Below are 25313 nucleotides of genomic sequence, written 5' to 3'. Positions count from 1 at the left end.
CTTCATCTGTGGAGATATTATACATGGAGGATTCTGGCACCCTCCATTATGCCTTACCAATTTCAGGAGTAAAAAAAAAAAAAAAAATAAAACCAGAAAAAAAAGTAAATTACTGTGATAAATCTCACAATCTCTAATCAGGGAAAACCTGAATTCTCAGGTATCCATAACAAGCTGAGCAGTCTGCAGCAGCAGAAATTACAAGTGCTGCACACTGAACTAAAATCTCTAGCACTTTAAAGTGCACATTTTCCAGCTTTGCCCTTTCGATAGTATTCCACAGGGGCCACCCATCACAACTGCTGATAAGGTCGTGTGCAGGGTGGGTGATGAATCTGCACTGATTTCAGAAGGTTTTTCTTAGATATGCATGTATCCTTGAGAGAAAGCCTTAAAGAAGGACTATGCAGAAGTGTATTCACTGTCTAGCAGAAAACAGAACAAAGAGGGGGAAACCACAAAAAGAAATAATGACTATTGAGTAATAAGTACATACTGAAAGTACAACAGATCTCTTTCTCTCATTTGAAGTATGTTTAAAGCAGTCACTGAAAAGACTTTGCACCAGTGACTTTGACATATGCAACCTTTTTGTACAGTGGTTAGAGATTTAGCTTTTGCTCTTTGTTCACCCCCTCACCCAAGAAACCCCCACGCACCCTTTGGAACACCAAGTGTGACATTTGGATTGAGACAGAGACCTCCAGCAGTTCAGTGGTTTGCACTTGGGCTCATGTTTTGAAACTGTGATGCCACATACAAAACAGCAGAGAAATTTAAACCAGAAAAGACAGAATCAATACATTCTTCCATACTTAAAACAGAAAAAGGGCAATAACAAAAAGCAGTCAATGCCTAAAACTGACTCCGGGGTTCTTCGTGTTTTCAGATCCAGGATGTTGTGATTTCCTGCTGTTTTACAGATGTCTGTGAGACTTAGATCCAGATTTGGTATCAGGCTTGGTTTCTTCTTTTAAAGTTCAGGGCCAAATGTCTGTTATTTGGTGGGGACAGAGTAAGTCTGGAGGACTATTTCACATATAGTTGCCTGTCAAGAGTCCATGTTTGAGCAGCACAGGGGAATGGCAACAGGAATTGCAGTATCTTCCCCTGTGCCACCCTGGTACTCTGAGTTTCATAAGCTGATGGCATTTGGCACCACTCGCCCTTGCAGAACCACGTGTGGTACAATGCTGACCATCCTTGTTCCAGGAGGAGCCCCATCTCACTGAGCTTGTCAAGATAGAAAGGCCTTTCCTAGTAAATCAGCTCTGTTGTACCAGTGAGACACGCTGCTTTGTAGCAGCAGGGAATATGGCAAGTGAAATGAATTGTTAAAAATGAGAAATATTCTCTTTGGTGCCAAGAATGAGGAGGAATTGTTGGGATGAATCCAGAACTGAAATATGTCTAGGGATGGAAATTATTCCAGGGGAAGAGAGAAGAGACTCTCAACAGTGAGATTTATTACAGTGGGATATAGCTTCCCAGAGGAATGGTTTGAGGACACATTGCTGGAATTGCTAAACACCAGGACAGACAAAACACTGAAGGAAATATAGAGAGGATACAGAGAGGAAATACAGAGAGGATGGACTAAACACTGAAGGAAATATGGACAGGATATATATAGCAGATTTTTAAGGCTAGAAGTCATTGTCAGACCTCCTGTGCGACTCATACAAGGGGATTTGCCTAAATGTATTCCTGTTACAAGTCCAAAAGCACTAATGTGTATTTGTTAGAAAAACACCCAGCCCTGATTTAAAAGTAACTTCCAGTAGTATAGAATCCATTGCTATCATAAGCTGTTCTCATGATTATTTATATCGTTATTAAAAATGTGGGCCATATTTCTCATCTCAGTTTTTCTAGCTTCAGCTTCAAACCCTGTACATCTGCTAAACTGAAGGACCTTCTTATAGCACTCTTTTCCTCTGTATTTTTAGTCCCTTTGACATGCACCTCAGATGCTTATAGCACCAGTTTTACCTGTGTTTTAGCCTATCTCCCTCTACTCAAGTAGCTCTTGGAAACACTTGTCTTCTGCCTACTCTTCTCATGCCAATTCTTCAGAATAAGTTACATTTTGAAAAGAAAGAGACATAACTTTCTCCCTTAGCAGTGGAGAAATGCACTTTGAGGTCTGAAATGTGTACTCCCTGCTTCTGATTTACCCTGTGTGCCAAGCTGCTGGGAGAGGGAACTGTATCTTCAGTGTCAGTATTTTTATAGAGTCACTCAACTCGAGCACACAGTCAGCACTTAAGAGGAAGCAATAACAGGGTTGGGAATAGTTTTGCTTTGTCAACATGTGTAGAGCAAAGAAATGTACTTAGATGAGCTACTAGAAGAAGGGCAATTAAAAGGGCAATGCTCTGAAGTGCTGGCAGTACTGCACCATCGCCCTGTCTAGTCTTGATGTCTCCATTCCTAAGGGGAGCCTGCACACAGAAATCACTGGATTTCTACACAGTTTCAAGAATTTAAGGGTTTCTTCAGAGTAGATCTTCAGTACAGGATAAGCCAAATTCTGATCCAGAGAGCTACAAGCTTTGCTATTCCAGATGCTAATGCCAGGCCTGAATTTATATTAAGAGCCTTTCCACCTGCTAATTCAACCTCATGGGTGAAAGACTGGATACTCAGTAAGCTGAATTTCACCCTTCATTTCTTAGGTAAGAAGCTAGAGAAGTTTGGGGGTCATTTAAGCACAAAGCTGCACTTCGGGTGCTTTTCAATATTCTTTTCTAGACCACTCTTCTCTGCCCTTTGTTTTTCTGGTCTGTGTTGCTGTTGATTTTGAGAAGTGATTTTTGTTTGCTGTTGATGTTGAGCAGTCAACAGAGAGTTTGTGGGTCAGAGTTAAAAGGAGAACAGCTATGAGGGACGTTATTGTGGGGATCTGTTACAGACCACCTGATCAAGAGGAATCTGTGGATGAAGCCCTCAACAAACGGATAGGAACAGCCTCACGCTCACAGGCCCTTGTTCTCATGGGGGACTTCAACCACCCTGATATCTGTTGAAGAGACGGTACTGCCCAGGACAAGCAATCCAGAAGGTTCCTTGATTGTGTGGAAGACAACTTCCTTCTGCAAGTAATAGAGGAACCAGCAAGGAGAGGTGGCATGCTTGAGTTCATGCTCACCAATAGGAAGGGGCTGGTTGGAAATGTGGTGCTCCAGGGCAGCCTTGGTGGTAGTGATCATGAGATGGTCGAGTTCGAGATCCTCAGGACAGTGAGAAGAGCGTGCAGCAAGCTCACTGCCCTGGACTTCAAGAGAGCAGACTTTGGCCTCTTCTGGAACCTGCTTAGTAAGGTTCCATGGGATATAGCCCTAGAGGGCAGGGGGGCCCAAGAGTGTTGGTTGATATTCAAGGATCACCTGCTAAAAGCTCAGGAGTGTTGCATCCCAACTAGAAGGAAGTGCAGCAGGAGGGCCAGGAGACCTCCTTGGATGAATAAGGAGCCACTGAGGAAACTTTGAGGGACAAAAGAGGCTTATAAAAGGTGGAAGCGAGGACAGGCGGCAGGGGATGATTACGGGGATGTTGTCCAGGAAGCTAGGGATGAGGTTAGGATTAAACTCGGCTAAGGATGTGAAGGATAACAGGAAGGGATTCTGTAATTACATTGCAAATAAAAGACAGACTAAGAACAACATGGGCCTTCTCGGGAAGCTATCAGGAGAACTGGCTACCCTGGATTTGGAGAAGGCTGAGGTTCTTAATGACTTCTTTGCCTCAGTCTTGACTGGCAAATGCTCTGACCACACCACCCAAGTCTTGGAAGGCAGACGCAGGGAATGTGAGAATGAAGACCCTACGCCCACTCTAGGAGAGGATCTGGTTCGAGACCATCTTACGAACCTGAACATACGCAAGTCCATGGGACTGATAAAATCCATCCGTGGGTCCTGAAGGAGCTGGCGAATGAAGTTGCTAAGCCACTGGCCATCATATTTGAAAAATCATGGCAGTCAGGTGAAGTTCCCAAACAACTGGAAAAAGGGAAATATAACCCCCATTTTTAAGAAAGGAAAAATGGATGACCCGGGGAATTACAGACCAGTCAGTCTAACCTCCGTGCCTGGCAAAATCTTGGAGCAGATTCTCCTGGAAGGCATGCTGAGGCACATGAAGAACAAGGAGGTGGTTGGTGACAGGCAGCATGGCTTCACTAAGGGGAAATCCTGCCTGACCAATTTGGTGGCCTTCTATGATGGGGCTACGGAACTGATGGACAGGGGTAGAGCAGCTGACATCATCTGCCTGGACTTGTGCAAAGTGTTCAACACTGTCCCGCATGATATCCTTGTCTCTGAATTGGAGAGACATCAATTTGACAGGTGGACCACTCGGTGGATAAAGAACTGGCTGGATGGCTGCATGCAAAGAGTTGTGGTCAATGGCTCAATGTCCAGCTGGAGATCGGTAATGAGTGGTGTCCCTTGGGGATCGGTGCTGGAGGGAAGGGATGCCATCCAGAGGGACCTCGACATGCTTGTATGGTGGGCTGGTGCCAACCTTATGAAGTTTAACCATGACAAGTGCAGGGTCCTGAACCTGGGTCAGAGCAATCCCAGGCACAGCTACGGGTTGGGCAAAGAAGAGATTCAGAGCAGCCCTGTGGAGAAGGACTTGGGGGTGTTGGTCAATGAGAAAATGAACATGAGCCGGCAGTGTGTGCTCACAGCCGAGAAAGCCAACCATATCCTAGGCTGCATCAAAAGGAGCATGACCAGCAGGTCAAAGGAGGTGATCCTGCCCCTCTACTCTGCTCTTGTGAGACCTCACTTGCAGTATTGTGTGCAGTTCTGGTGTCCACAACAAAAAAAGGACATGGAACCATTGGAACAAGTCCAGAGGAGGGCCACAAGGATGATCAAGGGGCTAGAGCACGTCCCATATTTAAGACAGGCTGAGAAAGTTGGGGCTGTTCAGCCTGGAGAAGAGAAGGCTGCATGCAGACCTCATAGCAGTCTTCCAGTATTTGAAGGGGGCCTATAAGGATGCTGGTGAGGGACTCTTCATCAGGGACTGTAGTGACAGGACAAGGGGTAACGGGTTAAAACTTAACCAGGGGAAGTTTAGATTGGATATAAGGAAGAAACTCTTTACTGAGAGGGTGGTGAGGCACTGGAATGGGTTGCCCAGGGAGGTTGTGAATGCTGCATCCTTGGCGGTGTTCAAGGCCAGGTTGGATGAGGCCTTGGGTGGCATGGTTTAGTGTGAGGTGTCCCTGCCCATGGCAGGGGGGTTGGAACTAGATGATCTTGAGGTCCTTTCCAAGCCTAAGTATTCTGTGATTCTATGATTCCATGATTTATGTATGTAGAAGACAAACCCAAGCTTGATTAGAGCCTTTAAGTAATGGTGCTCTGCCTTAATAAAATTGTGGTTAGCTTGGTGCTGTCATTGTGAAAATGGTTGAGAAATCTTGGAAGTATAAAATCAAGGAACAATTAAATCTTGGGTTCAGCTCCCAAATGGGTTTCTGCTGGAGATCCACACTTAATAAAATACAGAAAATTGCATTTTATAAATACTGGTAGTGAAGGACTGTGGCATTTAGAAGACAGAATCGCTCCACTAGAAAACTCACTTCAGCAAAATGATGCAGTCTAGTTGAGCCCCTTTTATGATCTGAGAAATGACTGGTTTTATAGCACACTAAATAAAACCTGCTATTCGAGCTGGAAGCTTATTAGTAAAGGTTATTTTGCCATAGCTGGGGAGGGAGCAGAGAAAAGAGATAAGGGATGAACATCAGAGCAGAAATACATGTCACTCAGAAAAAGCACACCTATGCATCCAAAATATGGTGTCACTCATCATCACCTCACCTAGCATTGCCACAGAAAATCTTATGCCATTATTTTTTTTTTTATATATATATATATTTTTTTTTTTTAATTTTTTTTTTTTTTTTTTTTTTTTTTTTTTTTTTTTTTTTTTTTTTTGCTGTTGTTGCTCTTAAACATTATCACTAGCCTGGTTGAATTTCCCTCAATGGGAAAGGCTGGGCTAGATGTGTGGTGGGGAGCCTGCAAAAATACATGAGTGGAAGAGTCATCTGCAAGGGGCTGAAAGCAGGGGATTGTAAAATCAGTTCTTAAGGAGAGCATTCAGGTTTAGCCAGGGCAGCTTGTGATTTTGCTGCTGCCACAAATCACTGATGCTATGGTCTTGAAAGGGGATTTGCAAGTGGACTTTAGTATCCTTGTAGTCTATGCCTCAGGCATTCCAGTGCAGTGCTGATTGTCTTCAAACCTGACTTCCTCAAGGGTGTAAACTAAAATCACCTAATTGAAGACTAAAATCCTCAACTCAGCCACAGGAGCATCATCTGTAGTCTAGAAACAGATGTCTGCCATGCTTTTGACATTTTCAACATGTGCAGCGAATTTCCCCAGTTGTCATCTCCTGGGGTTGCCACTGGTTCTAAGGAAAAGGGTGCGGGATCACTTTTTATCTGCCAAGAATAGTGAAAATAGGCACAAGTGGTGGGCTAACTGGGAGGTTCAAGGTGTTGAAGCTCCACTCATCCTGTAGCCTTTTGCCAATGGGCAGGTTTCACTTGCATGCTTGCGGACAGTTCAAATGACTGCATGCAGTGCAAGGGAAGATGAGTGTCCTCCTGTTCTCTTCCACCAGAATATAATTATTTTACTGGTGAAAACAAAAGAGAATCCCACTTGGGAGTTTGATCTAGACCAGCTTTTTGAGAGAATCCAGAATATGTCCTGTCTCTGGATGGTACACCCCATATGTATGTGCTGGCTTTATGTTATGTGCTGGCTTTGCACAGAGCGTGGTGACTTTTCAGCATGTACCCAGTGGAGCCAGAAAATTGTCACAAAGGACTTCTTCAGGCAGATTTTCCAAAGGAAACAAACCTCCCACATTTTGCTGCAGATCACTGAAGTTCATCTCTTCAGGGCGAATTTGCTGAAGGCGATGGTTTCCCTGAACTCATGGCACAGGACTTGGATCTTAATGCAGGGAGGTGGAAAGATGCTGTATATTTCACCTCTTCTGAAAATTTTCGTAACCCAGCTACACCAGATAGATGTCCTGGCAGACTTCTGGAGTCTTTTCTAATGCTGCTGCACATGCAATACTTCACGCTAGACCTTAGCTGCTATCAGGATGCTTTGAAAGAATTAATCTGCCCATCAGTAACTGCTAAATGAAGTGCATGTTAAAAGAAAGATGAGCTAACTGACTGAAGCTCACAGCTTTTATAAGCTTCTCTAAATGCCTGTTTGCAGGTGAATTCAGCATCTCCTTGACATTTAAGGACCAAATTATTTAATTCTAATGGAAATAGTCACTGGCCCCCACAGAAAAGCCATTTATATTTCCCCCACCCCTTGGAGAAAAAGTATTCAGGGAAACACTGCAATTCTTATACTAAATGAAGGATAAAAGAAATCTTTCAATGTAAAGTAAGCACTGCAGGCTTTTACAAAATCATGGGAGAAACATACAGTGCACAGCTGCTCACATGCTTATTTCCAATTTAGTAATTTGAGACGTGCTGAAGCATTAACATCCTAGACAGCACCACAAAACTTTCAGAGATGATTAACACTTACCGCTCACATTTCTATAGGTCCCAGTCCATCTTGGGATCCTTCTGCAGTTTGATTTGGCTAAGTCACTGTACAGATATACATTGCCCTCTACGACTTGAAGTTACACAGCAAAGTGGAAGAGTAGGATGAGATAGAAACCTGGGTGTGTAACATCATAGTTACACACTGGGAAGAGCTAGATAGAGCTCTACAAACTATACCACTTCTGAAAGGATGGAAGTATGTTTTATATATGAATAATTAAGCCTTAATATCACTGTTACTAAGTTCATTAGTAAGGCTTTTGGACAAACAAAAGCATGCAGCTTAGCAAAGGCATCTTGCACTGCGAATCCTGGCTTTGTGGACATAATGTCAGAAGTGCTTGCTTAAATAACTTTGCACTGGCATGAGGCCAAACGAGAACCAAACCAGGGCTATCTCACCAGATGAATGGGCAAAATTGTATGAGTCCCATTGTAGTCCACCTTAGCTGGTGCCCAACTACTGTCTCCCAGGTGCCTAAACTGTGGCAGCAAACCGAGTCATGCTTAAACACAATATTTAAACTGCATTGTTATGTTGTGGTGAGGTGCTGTTTATTGGAGATGACAGAAAAATTCCATTGTTTGGAGTCTTCCCAGAAGTGGTGCTTAATGCAACGCCCTGAAAAGAGTAGGGTTGTTTAAACATTTGATAAAGAAAATATGTGCGTAGATGAGTCTATGCCACTAGTAAGGAGCAGATCAGCTCTTAGCACCAAATCCTACCTTTATGAAATTCAGCATGTTGCAATTTGACCAAGTAAAATTCTCAGTCCTTGTACCTGGAAAATGAGAATGTCTGAAATCCATCAGAAGATTGAAACAGTATGCAAGTCATTCAGTTTAAAGCTGGTAGCAGAATTAATCTGGAATAACTTTTGAATTTCTGAACTATTTAGCAAATGATGATGCTTCTACCAGGAATGCATGAAAAATTACACTTTGCAACCATGTGAGCACCTTTGGACCCTTCAGTCATGTCTGTGCAATGCTTTGTCTTTTCCTTAAAGATACCTTTGAGAATACCTATTTACATAGATATTCTCAAAACAATCATAATGCAAAAGCCTGAACTTCAATTTGTCTGTATTGACACAATTACATAAATATCTTTAAGGAAGAAAAATCTACATAGCAATGAGGGTACAAACCTGGAAGGACCTCCAGCAGTTTCAGTGAAGATCCTCCTGATCTGCAGACTTGCACCAGTCTGCAATGTTTGTGTTCAGTGAATGGACACAAACAGGTGATGCTTTGCTTCTAATTGACCCACTCCCACCTCACACTGTGTCTTGCTCTCAGGAAGTGCCCCTGTAACTTCATGTTAATTCCTGCCTCTCTTTCGATGCCTAACAAACAACCCTTAGTCCTGTGAGTGGTGGTGGTTGGGCTTCATGCTGTTGAAGACTCAGGGAGCTGGGGAAGGAGTAAGCACTGGGAGTGATCAATATGACAGTCTGATCTGGAAGATTCCCTTGTTTTGGATGATAGTGATGAATTTTATCATCTGATGATTTGTTTTCCATTAGTAATTTAATTGGCATTAAAGCCTCTACATCAGTTTTCAACTAGATTCAGTGAGGTTTCTTAGAAGACACTACTGTTGTTTGTGCTTCCACTGTCATATACTGATTTGCGATCCCTCCTCCCTCGTTAGAGTCACTGGGGACCTACAGGACTTCCTGAAACCATTTCAGACACTTCAAATTATGAAGTGACTTGTCTTGATTACAAGCGCCTCCTGTGAATTGATCTCATCTCATGTTGATGACAGCTCAACCTGTAAGCCACCATGCCAGAGTTAAATTTCCCTGAACCTGGTATCTCCTCCACTTGGCATGTTTTCTTTATACAGCAATGCTACCTCAGGAAGGCTCCTGTAGTATATGATATATCTCCAACCTGTAGTTCTGATTACAGCCTTCAGGTGAGCAGTTTGCAGCTGTCCCACGGGGACATGAGAGGAAACACTCCCTTTTGAGCAAAAGTATGAGCTGAACCAGGATTATTTATTCATGTGTTGGAACTAGTAATCTTAGGGGTTCTTTTCTCTCAAAAAGTTTTCTTCTCCAGTAATACGTTTTCATGCATGTCTAGGAAGCAGAAACTGAAGAGAAAGGTCTTTCAAGAGGAACAAATCACCTGGAGCTTCTTCAGTTTTTAAGAGCCTCTTTTGATGGACCAAAACAGAGTCTAATTTTTCAGAGGATGGGTGCCTGTTGCATTATCCACTTAACCTCAGTGCCGCCACTTTTATTCATTCAGTCTTGAAAAATCTTAGGTTGACCTTTTACTAGCCACCAAAGGTCTGTCATCAGCATTGCCTGGAGTACTTTTGAGTATATGCTTATGGTAAAACAGGTATGAATTCAGGCTTGGCTTTGCTCTGAGGTGGCTGGTTACAAGGAAGGTCCACTTTGCATGCAATACCACTGCCATAGCAGAGTGTTGTGCCTGAGCTAAAACCCTTCTCTTCATGGGTTGGAGACAGTGCCTTGTGATCAAGCATCTAGCTGACCCGGGTGACAAGCAGAGCAAATGCCCACAGACATCCAAGCACTCACATCTTCACCCCATGGATTGCCGGTGAGATGCCAGCTCCCAGTTGCCAAAATTGCTACCAAAAATGGTTTACAAGTTTCTCGACCACACATACAGCATTTTGATGAGATTTGTTCTCACTGGAGAGTCAGGGGTGGCCCTGAGATAAAAGCAACCACTTCCCAAGACTCTAAGTGACATTATTAATTTAGGAAAGCTTTCCTCTTTTTCTTTCAATTTATTTATTTATTTATTTTAATTTTATTTCCAGCCTATGAAGAAGATAACAAAGGATGGTATGTCCCCAGAGCACACTCTGATGTGTCACTGTGGATGCCAATCCCCACAGACGCTCCCGATGTTATTAATTTTTAAAACAAACTTGCTGATTGAGGTTCTGACTGCCTTTAAATTGTCTCTACAAGGAGACTGTGTACTAATTAACCCACAGAAACAATCAATGATGTACCTTTTTCAAGTTTCAGAGTGATTAGAATATGAAAATGCAGAGCACAATGGTGCAGATGTTTTAAAATCACAGCAGACAGCAATTAGTGACATGGGAACCAGCTGCTTATCTCTCCAGATAAAGCCTCTTAATAGGGAATTACACTTGAGGAGCCATTACACAGATGGATCTGCGAATGATTTAAAGAGGGGGCGTTATAGTATTGAGTTTGATTTGCAAGCCAGATTCTTGACAAGCTGTATGTATGTTACCTCCTCAAAAAGGTGTGTTTGGAGAAGGGGGTTTCATCCCCTGCAAGCAGTCAGATTTTTTTCAGGTGATGGGTTTCTCTAATTATGTATTTTATCATTATTTTAAATTATATTTTTATTTTATTTTATTTTACTAAGCTCTTGATTTGGTTGCTAGTATCTCCTCCCACTTCTTGCTTTGCGTCTGGAAGCAGCATGTGAATTTAGATAGAAGCTCAGGCAACGGATAGGGGAGGAAGAGTGAGACATCCAGTAGTTATATGTAAACAGTCCCTGAGGGATGGATTCTGCTGCTGGGTGCTGCTCATTGTGGGACTGCTGCAGTCTCATCCTCTCAATTGCAAGGGCTGCATGCCAGAATAAAGCTGTTATAAGGAGTAACCACCTCTGCAGGTGCAGGGTTGCAGAGGGCTGGCAAGGCAGGTGTAAACACACAGTCCCACCTCTTCTGCTTTCTGGCCAGTGCTCTGCAGTTGCTAGTGCATGGAATGTATCCTGCTCATAGCTCTACACACTATTGCCAAAGCTGAGGGCTGAAACTCATGAGTCTGGCATTAAAATTGTATACAACTAATAATAGGATTCAGCATTTATTTTTTTAGTCTAAGATTTATCGTGTGCTAGATCATGCTGCTTGAACTTGCAGTTACAAAAACTATTAGCTTCTTTGTGTATATTTCATATTCTTTAAAGGGAAGATGGGATCATTACACACTTAGCACTTCCAGTAAACTGAATATCAAGAGAAATATTGACCAAGTCTGGTGAGATGTGATAAAATTGCATGGGTTCAGTTATGCTTCTAGTTTCAAAAGAGAAGAAGGAGCAGGCTCCCAGTGCAAAATAGGAAGCTGCTGAAGAAAATCCCATTTAATGAAAGGGCAAACTACAAACAGAGGCAGGTATTGAAGTTTGAAGTACTTTTAGGGTCTCATAAACTGAAAAGTAAATAAAGCTAAATCTTTCAGTTTTCATGAAAAAGGCCACTATTCTTGGTGCCGTTCTTGGCTGTGCAGCCTTTACAACCAGTGCCAGTGTCTCACCACCTGTATAGGGAAGATATTTTTCCTAATATCTAATCTAAATCTCCCCTCTGGCAATTTAAAGCTGTTCCCCCTTGTCCTGGCCATACAGGCCCTTGTCCAAAGCCCCTCTCCAGATTCCTCCTTGGCCCTTTTAGGCACTGGAAGCTACTCTAAGGTCTCCCCAGGGCCTTCTCTTCTTCAAGCTAAAATGGCCTATCTCATAGGAGATGTGCTCTAACCCTCCAGTCGTCTTTGTGGCCCAACATTAGGACCACTGAGATCAGACAGCAATCCAGGTGGATGCACAGGGAACCAAACACACTAGGCTGCATTACTTCAACTGTTTTAATAGTGCTTTTAGGTAAACTTTCTCTCTATATATATTGCAGCCAGTGAAACCCATGCTGCTGCAGCCAAATGATCTCTGGTTGCTGTAGAATTGCTTTGGAGTGATATGGACATGTCTGGCAAGGTAGAGCAAATAATAAATGTTATGCTGGAAGAACTAGCGTGAGGAAACCCAGTGGACTGTTGTGTGCTTAGGCAGATACACCGTTTTGACATCCTGTAGACTGGTCATTTTTTGAATGCCTGTTGAAATCTAAGTGCTTATCCGTGTGATTAAATGCCTCCAGAGTTGGCACCTTTGATGACGTAGGCATATCTTTCTCATGAATTTTAAGATAGATGTTGTGGTGCCCTGCAGTGCTGGAGTAACAACAAGGTTATCATTAGGGATATGTTGGAAGTTGCATCATCATTTTATAATGTGCAGGCCAAGGAAATGAAGCTAGAGAAGCCAAGCAATATATCAGCATTCATCGCTGATATATAGCTGGCCTTGCAGTTCTGAGCCCTTATTAATAGCCTTAAAATATAGAGCAGAGATTATTGTTCCTTTTAAACTAGAGAGCTCTTTCTGTGTGGTGGACTTGGAGGGATCAGGATGTTGCTAGCATGTGATGTTTGCACTCACTGCTGCAGACCTCTTTCTTTTCTATTTTTTTTCCTTCCAAGTGAAATTTTTTAGGTCATTTAGTTTCATAGCAGCATTTTGGAAATAACATGGGTGTAAAGAGTTCCTTCAGTGGCAGCCCTAAGGCTAGGATCTGTGCAGAAACAGCCTGGCTATGCCTTGGTGTGGGTTCTGGGGGCCATGAGAAGCCTCAGCCCATCATTTCCAAATCAAGGTACCTCAGGAAGATGATGTTTTCATGTGAGGCTTGCATAGGGGCACCCACTTCCAGCCCAGTGGGAACTCACCAGGGGATGGCCACCTTCTGCACAACTGACTCCCATAACCTACTGGCAGCTGGGAGCAGGAGAAGCCTCAAATGGCTGAGATAGAATGAAGATCATGAGCTTTCTGATCAGTTAAAAAAAAACCCTAGCCATAAAATTCAACTATCAGAATTCGGTGCCAGTGTTGCTGAATTCCTTCCAACCCAACCTGGCCTCATCCCAAGGGTGTGGACATGGGTGGGCTTCATCTTCCAAAGGAGGGCATCAGCGACATGGGTCATAGCTGCTGCATGCTGTGTGGCTCACTCGTGGGAGGCCACTGTGAGAAGGAGCAGGAGGAGGAGGAACAACTGATTCATTTCCCAAGGGCTGTTTATGCTTTCGGCTCTTTTCTCAGGCTAAAGAAACCGGGTGTCACTTGCCCGCGACATCTGCAGCTCCACCACAGCTGCGTGCTTTCGTTTTCTCACTCCACAATTCCTGGAAAACTCTGGTTTCCCTGAACATGGCTGGTCCATGTGCACAACAGCTGAGCTATCCACAGGATTTAATAGTCTCTGATTACTCCTCAGAAGATGGACCAGAACAGCTTCATTGTTATTACCCATTCCAGAAAAGCCACATGCCCATTTTTATATGCGCTTGAAGGATATCTCAACATCAATTTGCCAATAACATGTATGTTTACTGGTCATCAAATAATGCACCATGGGCTTGGGAGTGTTCAGCACTTTTCATATCCCTCTGAAGTTGCTCAGAGCTGGAGTAGCCTCATTTTCCAGCTCAAAACCCTCTTATGCTGACAGCCTCCTTGACCCAAGGCTTCTTTTGCAAACACCCCAAAAAGGGATCTAACGTAACACTACTGGTAGAAACTTTATTGTACCAGGGTGTTTTCAGAAACATGAGACACTTAGCAGTTGTTTCTAGTTCTTTCTTTGGTTACACATACATTTTAAGTGTCTCGTCATTTATTTGGCACTCGGATCAGTGTCATTACAGTTTGTTAACAACAGTTGTTTGCAGTACTAGGTGTACAAATCAGTTGCACAGTTTCATCCAAAGCTTTACAAAACATCCTCCTAAATGTAGCAGGAGAAAACAAATGGGTAAAAGAGGTCAGTTAACTAAGGTAAAAATAATAAATATTATTTTTTTCTTTCAAAGACTTTTCAAAAGGTTGCAGCTGCAGCAAATACAATTTCTTTAACTGAAGAAGGCTCACCAAGAAAAAAAGTAGACTTTCTTTTTCTCTGTAAGAGCTTTCAGTATAGTTCTGCCCTTACTGTAACCTCTGTGGCTTGAAGAGCTTCTGTCAGATTAGAAATCATATTAAAAATATCTCTTACCAACATTGCAAATAGCTGATTATTAAAATGAAAAGAGAGTGATGCAAATCTTGAACCTGCCAAGTGTGCCTCACACACTCGATCCTATGCATATGATTTTAAGCACTAGGTTTGTGGAGATGACTTCTACATGGAAATTTTAGCAAGTAAATCTTTGCTGTTTCTGGATTCATAGTGAAGTAGATCCACAGGTTTCTCTCTTGTTTGTTACAACTTACGAGATAATTCTGCATTTTTTCTTGTTTACAACAATAAGCTTAACTGCTGCTGTTTTGCATCAAGTTCTGTGAGGGATTATTTTTTAGGGAGAAGGGATTCTCACTAGGAGGCTGAATTGCATCATTCATCCATTGAAAGGAAATAATTTACTTCTGTTTTAAATTAAAAATCAATAAATATGTTTCCTTAGCAATTTTGCTTTTGTAGAAATATTTCCATTGTTTTTAAAGTGGGAAAACAAAACAAAACTTGTTTACAGTGCATGAATCTAAATACAAATTTGGGTCAAGTATAAGAAGACTTTCTAAAGGCTCCTAACCCTTACAAGGGCATATGTTAAGAAGAGTTGTCATTTGCTGTACAAATGAAGAGCTGCAACCAGGGTTATGAATGGACTGATAAACTAATATTTTCTTTTCTATTTATTTCCTGCTACCTTCCAGGTTTACGAAAGGCCACAAAAACATTCTGCTCTGCACTATGATCCCGGCCTCCAACAAGACTTCACCGGTGACACCTTAAAATCAAAGCACCAGCAGAAAAGTAGCAACCAGCACCACCTTGACTGGTCAACAAGCTCTGACACTGGATCCGCTTCTCAAAGTTGCTTCATGAACACAGAACCCAGTCGAGAAGTAATTAGTGCCACCAAGGTCTCCACTCCAGAGCCAGGAGTTTCTTTCAGCAAATCCCAAGCAAAGAAGGCCTGCCCCAGCAGCACGTGGGGGCAGCTGTCGGCCAGTAGTAAGGAGCTTCTCACTTGCAGTGCAGTCCCATCACCCAACAACATCAGCGTGGCCACCCAGCCCAGCAGTGCCTCCGAGTGCAATGGGCTTTTGCCACTTGGTGATCCAGAGGGAAGCATGCAGCTGGAGGTCCCCGATCAGCCCACTGGGAGTACAAAGAAGAAGTCCAGCAAAAAGGACTTGTTAAGTCAAACGATCCAAACCACAGAAATTGAATGGGTGAAGAGTGCTCAGAAAGCATTTGACAGCAAATCTCATGACAGCATGGAAGGGAAAAAGGAGTCTTACTTGATGGAAAGTCTATTGGATACATCACCCTTGAAGCAGAATCCCGCTTCTGCTAGCAGTTGTGAAAGTGACACCAGTCACGTACGAATTACTATCCCAATAAAGTCTCCAACAACAGATGCATCTGGCCACAAAAGGAAAAAAAGGCAAGCCACAAAATCTTCTATTGAAAAAACTATCCAGGAGAAAAGCCTGCCTCGTGGACTTGCTATGAGCAGTGAAGTAGCAAACAGGACTAGCTCTCAACCAGAAGGAAGTAAAAAAGATCTTCGAGCCACAAAACCAGGGAAAGTGATTGAAAATGAGTCCCCCTTAGCAGCTATTGACAGCAGCATGCTCACTGACAGAGCTTCCCCAAACAGTGCCACCAGACTCAGAAAACCTGTAGCTCTGACATCTACTCTCCTACCCACCGATCTTCCCACAGCTGGCAAATTATCTGAGATCCAGCACCCCAAACATGTGACTAAACGGCGATGGACATGCAGCAAGCCTAAATCTATCCTTCGGGAAACCTCCATGACGACGTCTGAGAAGCTGATGGTGGAGCCTCCTTCAGCCTATCCCATTACACCATCCAGCCCTCTCTATACCAATACTGACAGTCTTACTGTGATCACACCTGTCAAGAAAAAAAGAGGACGACCAAAGAAACAGCCTCTGCTCACTGTTGAAACCATTCATGAGGGGACCTCCACCAGCCCAGTGAGTCCAATCAGTCATGAATTTCCAGGAACAAAGAAAAGGAAAAGGAGACGGAATCTGGCCAAGTTAGCCCAGATGGTCCCAGGAGAGGACAAGCCCATCAATGAACTCAAGTTTCACAAAAAGGTCGGGAAGCTTGGGGTCTTGGATAAGAAGACCATCAAGACCATTAATAAAATGAAGACCCTTAAGAGGAAGAATATTCTCAATCAGATCTTGTCTTCCTGCTCCAGCAGCATAGCTCTGAAGGCAAAAGTCCAGCCACCATCTAGTGCTGGGCCAGCCACCATTGATGCCAGACTAGGAAAGCAGATCAATGTCAGCAAGAGGGGGACGATCTATATTGGCAAAAAACGGGGCAGAAAGCCAAGAGCAGAGCTGCAGCCTCAGACAGAAGAACCTAAGACAACCATCAAGCACTCAAGGCCTGTTTCCAGCCAGCCAGAAAACCCAGCAGTGCCTTCCAACCTGCAGTCACTTGTGGCATCGTCACCAGCAGCTATTCATTCGCTTTCGACACAGTTGGTCGGGACTAACGGCAACCTTAGCCCTGCAAGCACTGAAACTAATTTTTCAGAGCTAAAAACTATGCCAAATCTTCAACCTATCAGTGCTCTTCCTACAAAAACCCAGAAAGGAATGCACAGTGGAACTTGGAAGCTGTCTCCACCCAGGTTAATGGCTAATTCACCTTCCCACCTCTGTGAAATAGGTTCTCTGAAAGAAGTAACCCTGTCTCCAGTGAGTGAGTCTCACAGTGAGGAAACCATACCAAGCGACAGTGGGATAGGTACAGACAACAACAGCACTTCTGACCAAGCTGAGAAAAGTTCAGAGTCCCGCAGGAGATACTCCTTTGATTTCTGCACCCTGGACAATCCAGAGGCTATCCCATCTGACACCAGCACAAAGAACAGGCATGGTCACCGGCCGAAACATCTCATTGTGGATAACTTTCTCTCTCATGAGAGTATTAAAAAGCCAAAGCACAAGAGGAAAAGGAAAGGTCTGCAGAACAGAGATGACCTCCAGTTTCTGGCAGACCTTGAGGAACTGATCAATAAGTTTCAAGTGTTCAGGATTTCCCATAGAAGTTACACATTTTATCATGAAAATCCATATCCCAGCATCTTCAGGATTAATTTTGATCACTACTACCCTGTGCCATATATCCAGTATGACCCATTGCTCTATCTTCGCAGGACCTCTGACATGAAGTCTAAGAAGAAGCGTGGTAGACCTGCCAAAACCAATGACACCATGACAAAGGTGCCTTTTTTACAAGGGTTTGGTTACCCTATTCCCAGTGGGAGTTACTATGCACCCTATGGAATGCCTTACACATCAATGCCTATGATGAATCTTGGTTACTATGGTCAGTATCCAGCTCCTCTGTACCTGTCTCACACGCTCGGAGCGGCTTCCCCATTTATGAGACCGACTGTGCCCCCACCCCAGTTCCATGCAAGCTCTCATATGAAGATGTCCACCACTGCCAAGCATAAGGCAAAACACGGAGTACACCTGCAAACACCTGTGGGAATGGGCCTTGGAGACATGCAGTCCTCTTTGGCCCCTCCAAAGGTTGGAGGAACAAGCCTTTCAAGTGGCCGACTTCACAAAAGGAAACACAAACATAAGCACAAGCATAAGGATGAGCGGATACTGGGAACTCATGAAGATCTGAGTGGTCTCTTTGCTAGCAAGCCCACTGGCTTCCCTAGCCATGCTATCAGTGAAAGGCTGAGTGGCTCAGATAAAGACCTCTCCTTGCTAAGCGAGAAAAGCAAGCATAAGGAGAAGCAGAAGCACCAGCACTGTGAAACCGGACACAAAGGCTCAAAGAGTAACTTTGAAGTGGATACGCTGTCTACATTATCACTTTCTGATGCCCAGCAGTGGACACAGAGTAAAGATAAAAATGACTTAAGCAATGATCCCATTGACTCTTGCACAAAGAGGTACTCTGGTAATACTGAGAGTAATGGAAGGTCAGAGTCCCTGGACGTGTTTGGTGAAATGAATTCCTCAAGTGAGAAGCGGGACAATGATTCAAGTGGGAATAAAAGAAGAAGCTTTGAAGGGTTTGGAACCTACAGGGAAAAGGACATTCAGCCCTTCAGGACAAATAGAAAGGATAGAACTACTTATGATTCTTCAGCCTCTTCAGGTAAGGTCTACTTTATTCTATTTTACCTTTTTGCATTTAAATTTTAATGCTGAACGAAAGGTGCTTGTCATTTACAGCAAACATTTTTGAGCCAATAACTTCTCTGGCTTTTTGTATTTGACTCTCATTCTGCATCCAAACTTTGGGGAGATTGACAAGAACATTGGTTATGCATTGTTGTGGTGTAAGCCCAGTTGGTAACTCAGAACCACACAGCAGCTCACTTACTTCCCCACTTTCTTCCTCCCCCCACTCCCAGAGGGATGGGGAGGAGAATCAAAAGAATGTCATTCCCACAGGTTGAGATAAGAACAGTCCAGTAACTCAGGTATAACACAAAACCACTACTGCTACTACCAATAATAATAATGATAAGGGAAATAACAAGGGAAGAGAATACAACTGCTCACCACCTGCCAACCAATACCCAGCCTGACCCAAGCAGTGATCTAGCCCTTCCAGGTAACTACCCCCGGTTTATACACTGGGCATGACACGCTGTGGTATGGAATACCCCTTTGGCTAGTCTGGGTCATGTGTCCTGTCTCTGCTTCCTTCCAGCTTCCCTTCCTCCCTGGCAGAGCAGGAGACTGAGAAAGTCCTGGGTCAGAGTAAACATTACTTAGCAGCAACTAAAAACATCGGTTTTATCAGCGTTGCTCCCAGGCTGAAAGTAAAAAACCCAGCACTGCACCAGCTACTAAGAAGAAGCAAAAACAACTGCTATAGCTGAACCCAGGACATGTGCTAAGCCAGCATTACGCCAAAATCTCTTAAAGTCCTTGAGCTGTTACACAGCTTTTTTCTAAACTTTTGTCCAGCCTTTGCTTGTCTCTCATAGCTTGTTGCGCTTCCTCCAAAAATACCACCATTGCAATCTACTGCAGCAGCAATTTTAAACCCTGTTGCCAAGGTAGGCATCCCTCTTATTGGTGTCTGATATCATGGGGTGGTAGTCGTTGCCCAGCCTTTGGAAGAACAGCCATGGTATTGAGCAGAGAGTCTGCTGTGGCCCACAGAGCGTTCAAAAGCCATTTGTTGATGACATGGACCAGACATATGGGAAGTTGTGGAGCTGGGTTGGTGTCCTGTGACTGGTGTGGTGTACTGCTGATCCAGAGGGACCCATCATGATGATAGTTGGGCTGAATGTATGGAGACCCTAAGTATAATCCTAGCGTAAATCTGTCGCTTCCAGCCAGCAGGTGTTACGTAAAGTAATCATCCTGAGCATTGAGTGGCTGTGGGAAGGGACTGGTGTCATGGAAACAATAAATCCTCAACAATTGACTGAAAAGTTTTCAGACTCATGACTTAGATATATAAGCTGAGTAGATGAGGAGGGAGGAAGCTCCTTTAGATTCCTAAGTACATCTGTTCATCTCCTCCAGAGGGGAAAGAAAAGGAATCTGACTCTTGTCTGAGAGACTGCATTGTACTTTACAATAGGGAACTGCTTTCGTGATGACACAGAGGCAGGTGTTTTGCTGCAATATAAATGAATTATCTTGGGAGCAAGCCCAGAGCTCCTGCACCATCAGATATTTATCACAAAGCAACATTTCACACTTGGTTCTGGAAAAGGGTGAGCTTTACTGCACCAGCCTGTGGTGGATGAGATTCTGATCTGCTAAAAAAGAGCTACAAAGAGATGTAATTCATAGCCTCCAAAAGAGAATCAGCTGAGAACACAAAGGGAGCAGAGAATTTGTATAACCTGCCAATGCAAGGCTTTTAAGTTTTTTATTGACTTGTAACTGATTGAGATCTAAAGACTGTTCATACTTAAGCCACCTAGACATTTCCTTAACTTCACTGACAGCAGAATCTGGACTGTAGCAACTCTAAAATGAGAGCCATGAAAATATTCAGTTTCATGGTACCGTATTATATCAGACCAATTGTGACACCTGGAAATATCAGCAAAGAGACTGAATTCAGTCACAGGTTTTATCAGGATTCCTGCATGCCTGATAGAGAACAAAATTATTCTCCATCAAGTGTCGTGGTGCCTATTGCACCACATTGGAAGTTGTGCCTAACTGACAAGGGTTAAAAGTCTCCAGAATTTTCAGCAAGCCTATTTCTCAGCTTTTTTGGGGAAGTTGCTGATTTCACAGTTTGGTAACAGTTGGATTTGTAGCTTTTTTGCTTTCTGAACGTAAGATGTTTTCTATTTCCCAATTTAATACATTTTACATTGGTGTAACAAATTGTTCAGACAAAATTCTCAGAACTGCTGAACCCAAATGAGTTTCCAGAGTAGGGGTAAGATCCCCACCATGCTGGCTTGGAAATAGAATTAGTAAAGAAAAAGTCCATTTGATGTTATTTTCCTTCAGTTTATTGTCCGTGATGATAAAAACATAAGGTGGAGTGGCAGAACTTGCATTAGGAACTCCATCAGATTTGGTGTTTAAACTGGTTCTCATTTAAAACTAAAATAATTTTTATTAATTTTTTACTTTTCATGATTACAACTGCACATTGCTCCCCCTAACCTAATCCATCAAGTCACAGATTATGAACTGTCTTCTTCATTGTCAAGCTATTATTTAGATGGAAAAATCTTAGCAGTTAGCTAAGCATAGCTAGCTAACCAGAGCCATACCTTGCACTACAAGGGAAAATACTAAAACTAAACTCTGCCAAGAAAGGCCTGGAGCCAAGACTGCTCATTAAAGCTTAGGAACATCTGTCTGCTTATGACTCTCTAAGATCTCAGTGCAGTTTTTTTTCCTCTCTGCCTTTGACCTTCACTGGGATTCCCAACAGAGGTCTGCACTTGAGTCTAGCCATAACTGTTAACCGGTTCCCACTGAGGAGGGATTAAATGTTTCCCTGATAACCTTGATCTTCTTTCTCCTAATTCACCTTGCATTTTCCTGAGGTGGCTAATCAGCATTGACTAATTGTAAAAATAAAGGTAAAAGAAAAAAAAGCTCTATGAGAAAATACAACTCTGTCCCAGGAGGCGATGTCAATAGCTTGGTTGCTCTTGACATTCTGTATTTGTCATCTTTCACAATATAAAAATAATACATAACAGAGATAAGAGGAGACATCCTGAATATTCAGATGAAAGCTGAAAATAGATTTATATTACAATTTCAGTGTTATTTTTAGTGCATGGGCATTTTGGTATGATCAGTAATGCCATTTGCAGCTTCATTGTGTGTTGCTGGAGATGAAATATGGAGCAAAACCCACCCATGCTCAGTGGAAATATGTGTGATAAAGAGCGATGAGAGGACCATTTAGTGCTCTTTGGTATTCAAGCGTTGCAGTTTCTTTCAGTGTAGTGTGCTGGTGCCGATGCCATTGTACTGTTATTTTTGTTATTATTATCTGTGTAGTACTAGTCATTTCTGAAAAGATCACAGTTCTCTAGTTCTATGTAGTGGTCATGCATATGCTAGAAAACAGTTCTTCATGTAACATTAAAGCCTATGTATGATTTTATAATCCACAAAAATTAGTATGTGAAGGGAAGAGTTGTCCCTCTTACTTTCGGGAGAAGCTGCCTGCAGTTCTGGCACAAGAAATCTGTATCAATCTGTGAAGGATCCCATTAAGAGAGTGCCACCATCCACCTTGGTTGGTCATAGCGAATGTTCATTCCCTATACTGGACTGTCACTGACCATTCATTAGTGGGGACCTTTTGAGCTTTAGCTCATTTTAAGTCTCTTGGGACCTCTTGGGGTTAAACGTGCAGTGTTAATGCATATGGCTATTCCCCCAGTGCACTGCCTGTTTCTCCACCATTGTCCTGGAGAAACTGGAGTCCTTTTAATAAACACTAATTAGTAATTCTTCCCACCTTCCTTCCCATCCAATCCCAATGAACTGCTGCTTTTGCATTTTTCTGAAATAGCTATTTTTGTAAGATTCATTGTGCTCACCTAATCCTCCTGCATTTAGAAAGACTAATTAATTAAAACTAATTAAACACTGCTTTCCTATTTGGCTGATGCAGAAGACTAGTCCAGTGACATCAGTCTGGCCTATAGGGAAGGATACAAGAAGAAACGGTTCAGATCCTGCCTTGCCATAGTTGTACCTTCACTTGGGCACATCCTAAACTGAACTTTCAAGTTGTGCGTTCCAAACATTGACTCGGCTGACTCCATCCTTCCAGAGATATGCCTCATGCATTTGCAAAACGTGATCGGGGTGCCTCTGGCACTCTGTGACCTGAGACACTGCACACAGCTGGATGGATGATCCTTTCATCTGCTCTCTAGTAGTTACTAAAGCTCCAGGTGAGGGACCCAGGGAGAGGCCACAGATTGGTGCCGCAGCTGGGCTGGGGAGATGGAGAGCAGAGCTGTGTTTTACAGAGGTCTTTATAGCAAACTCCACATTTCATTGTCTTATATCTGCCTGCTTTGGCCTCATATATGATGCTGAAGAAGAGACTTGCATTGCTGATGAGCAGTCTTGATGACATAGCTTGTTCCTTGGGAAAAAGCAGGAATGGTTACCTCTTCCTTATTTCCTTAGGTGGACAAATGAGGAAAAGCTTAACATTTTAAAGTGCATAGACAAGATGGCAATTTGTGTATACGACCTGTGGGGCTGTTCAGCTTGGAGAAGAGAAAGTTGTGAAGACCTCATAGCAGGCTTCCAGTGTCTGAAGGGAGCCTATAAGCATGCCAAAGAGGGAATCTTCATCAGGGCTGTAGTGATAGGACAAGGGGTCATGGGTTCAAACTGAAACAAGGGAAGTTCGGATTAGATATAAGGAAGAAGTTCTTTAGTGTACGGGTGGTGAGGCACTGGCACAAGTTGCCCAAAGAAGTGGTAAATGCTCCATCCTTGGCAGTGTTCAGTGCCAGGCTGGATAGAGCCTTTGGGGTCATGATCTAGGGTGAGGCATCCCTGCCAATGGCAGGGGTTTGGAGCTAGATGATCTTAAAGTCCTTTCCAGCTCTAACTGGTCTATGGTTCTATGTCCTAGTTACAACGATTGCAGGCCAGCAGAGGTCAAAAGTCACTATATACAGGACTCTGTTTCTGCCTGCCTTTGTAATGAGACTAATCAAGGTCTGTGCTATCTCATGCTTGTGGTATTTCTGTCTCTTTTTTTTTTTTTTTCTAAAGATAATTATACAGGCAAAGATTGCCTTGCTTGCATATAGGGCATCATGGCTCAAAAATCAGCTAATAAGTATGTGGGTTTCATCAGATATAGCATAGACACCATGCACAGTAAATTTACAGGAATATGAAGTTAATCATATGCAGCTATTAGGAAGGTAGTAATCACCAGTCGCTGAATGCTGGATAGTTAGCATGACAAACATGCTTTACGAATTAATGCTTAGCTTACCTACAAGCCCCCCACGCCTTCCCCCTTCAACATCCAGCAGTGTTACAAATGAATTTCTTCTGATTTGACCTTTCCTCCTCAGCTAGTTTGTATGGTGCTAGTTTAACTCTGAAGGAATAAGTACCAGCTTTAAATGAAGGATGAGCATCATGCAGTGAATAGTGTTTGGTCATATGACTTAAGTGAGAGAAGAAAGGCTGTGTCATGAATGTGTACATACTCAAGTTGCACTTAGTAAACGCACAAATGTACACTGTAGTTGTTCGAAGTTTTTTTCCAATGTCTTTATCTTAAAAGTGCCCTTGTTCCCGTTAAAAAGCCTTACAATGGGTGATTAAACCTTCCAAAAGAAGAGTAGGAGGAATACTGGAGGAAGGGAGGAGAAGTGACAATCAAACAGATGAACAGCATTCATCTGATGTCAGTACAAACACACATATAAGTAACCATGCCCTGCTGAGGAGTGTTATCTATCCAGATGAGATTTCTTCTCTGACAAAACTCCCCTCAGATTCCTGCTGGTATAAACCATTGCCATTCAGTATTGAATGAATCTCTGGTTCGTCCTCTCTCAGAAGTCAAATGCATTAGTGTGATTTAAAACAGGGCTTGCTATGAGCAAAAACAAACATGGTGAAATATTGGCAAAGGCACCATGAGTTTTGTTTTGATTTGAGGGGGGTGTTGTTTCGTTTATTTGTTTTAAGGAACAGCATATACAGTTCTAGACCATTATCTTGAAGCCTTAATCAGCCAGTTTTACACTGAGAAAGTATCTGTATTTCAGTAGTGGGCGAGCATATTTGTTATTCTCAATGTATATGGAAAATGCAAGTAAATAGAGCTATCCAACTGCCTCATTAAACAAACTTTTCTGATTTTTGTAAAACAGTACTTTCCAGGTTATTTTTAATAACTCCAGAATGACAGAGTTGTTTCTTTATTCTGTAGTGAACGAATTATTTCAGTAACAGGGGAAACAGTGTTTCAACACTATAATCAATGACCATTTCCTCATCTGAACAGCTTAGAGACAAAAGGAATGTCTCTACTGGCTGGGTCTTGCATATGTGTACACATGGATCTTTACATAATGGAAGAAAATTGAAAATCAAATCATGAATGAAGTTCATTAGATATCAATTCGAACTCACGTGTAAATCACCTTGTTTTCTTCAGTAGTGGTATTGGATTCAACAGGACCTAGGTGCCATATGGCATTGTGTGCACAAATGTGAGGCAGGCTGATGCATGGTCAAGAGGTTGGAGACTCACTCATCTTCCAGGTCATAGTTTTCTCATGTGTCTGCAGAAAACTAAGTAAGTTGCAGTAAACCTCAGTGCCTG

General features: G+C 42.8%; 1 protein-coding gene across 1 annotated transcript in view; it reads left to right on the top strand.

Moving 5' to 3' along the window:
* Positions 1-25313, top strand: part of SETBP1 (SET binding protein 1) — a gene marked incomplete at both ends in the record, with an annotated part of 261848 nt that overhangs the window by 161925 nt on the left and 74610 nt on the right. The window contains one exon of the mRNA XM_080637832.1: positions 15167-18632. Coding sequence (XP_080493958.1) covers positions 15167-18632 — 3466 coding nt within the window. The remainder of the gene's footprint in view (positions 1-15166; positions 18633-25313) is intronic.

Source organism: Psittacula echo (genome assembly GCF_963264785.1).
Source record: "Psittacula echo genome assembly, chromosome: Z".
NCBI classification, from domain to species: domain Eukaryota; kingdom Metazoa; phylum Chordata; class Aves; order Psittaciformes; family Psittacidae; genus Psittacula; species Psittacula echo.
The sequence above is the reverse complement of the archived record's forward strand: the minus strand, read 5'-3'. Positions and strand labels throughout refer to the sequence as shown.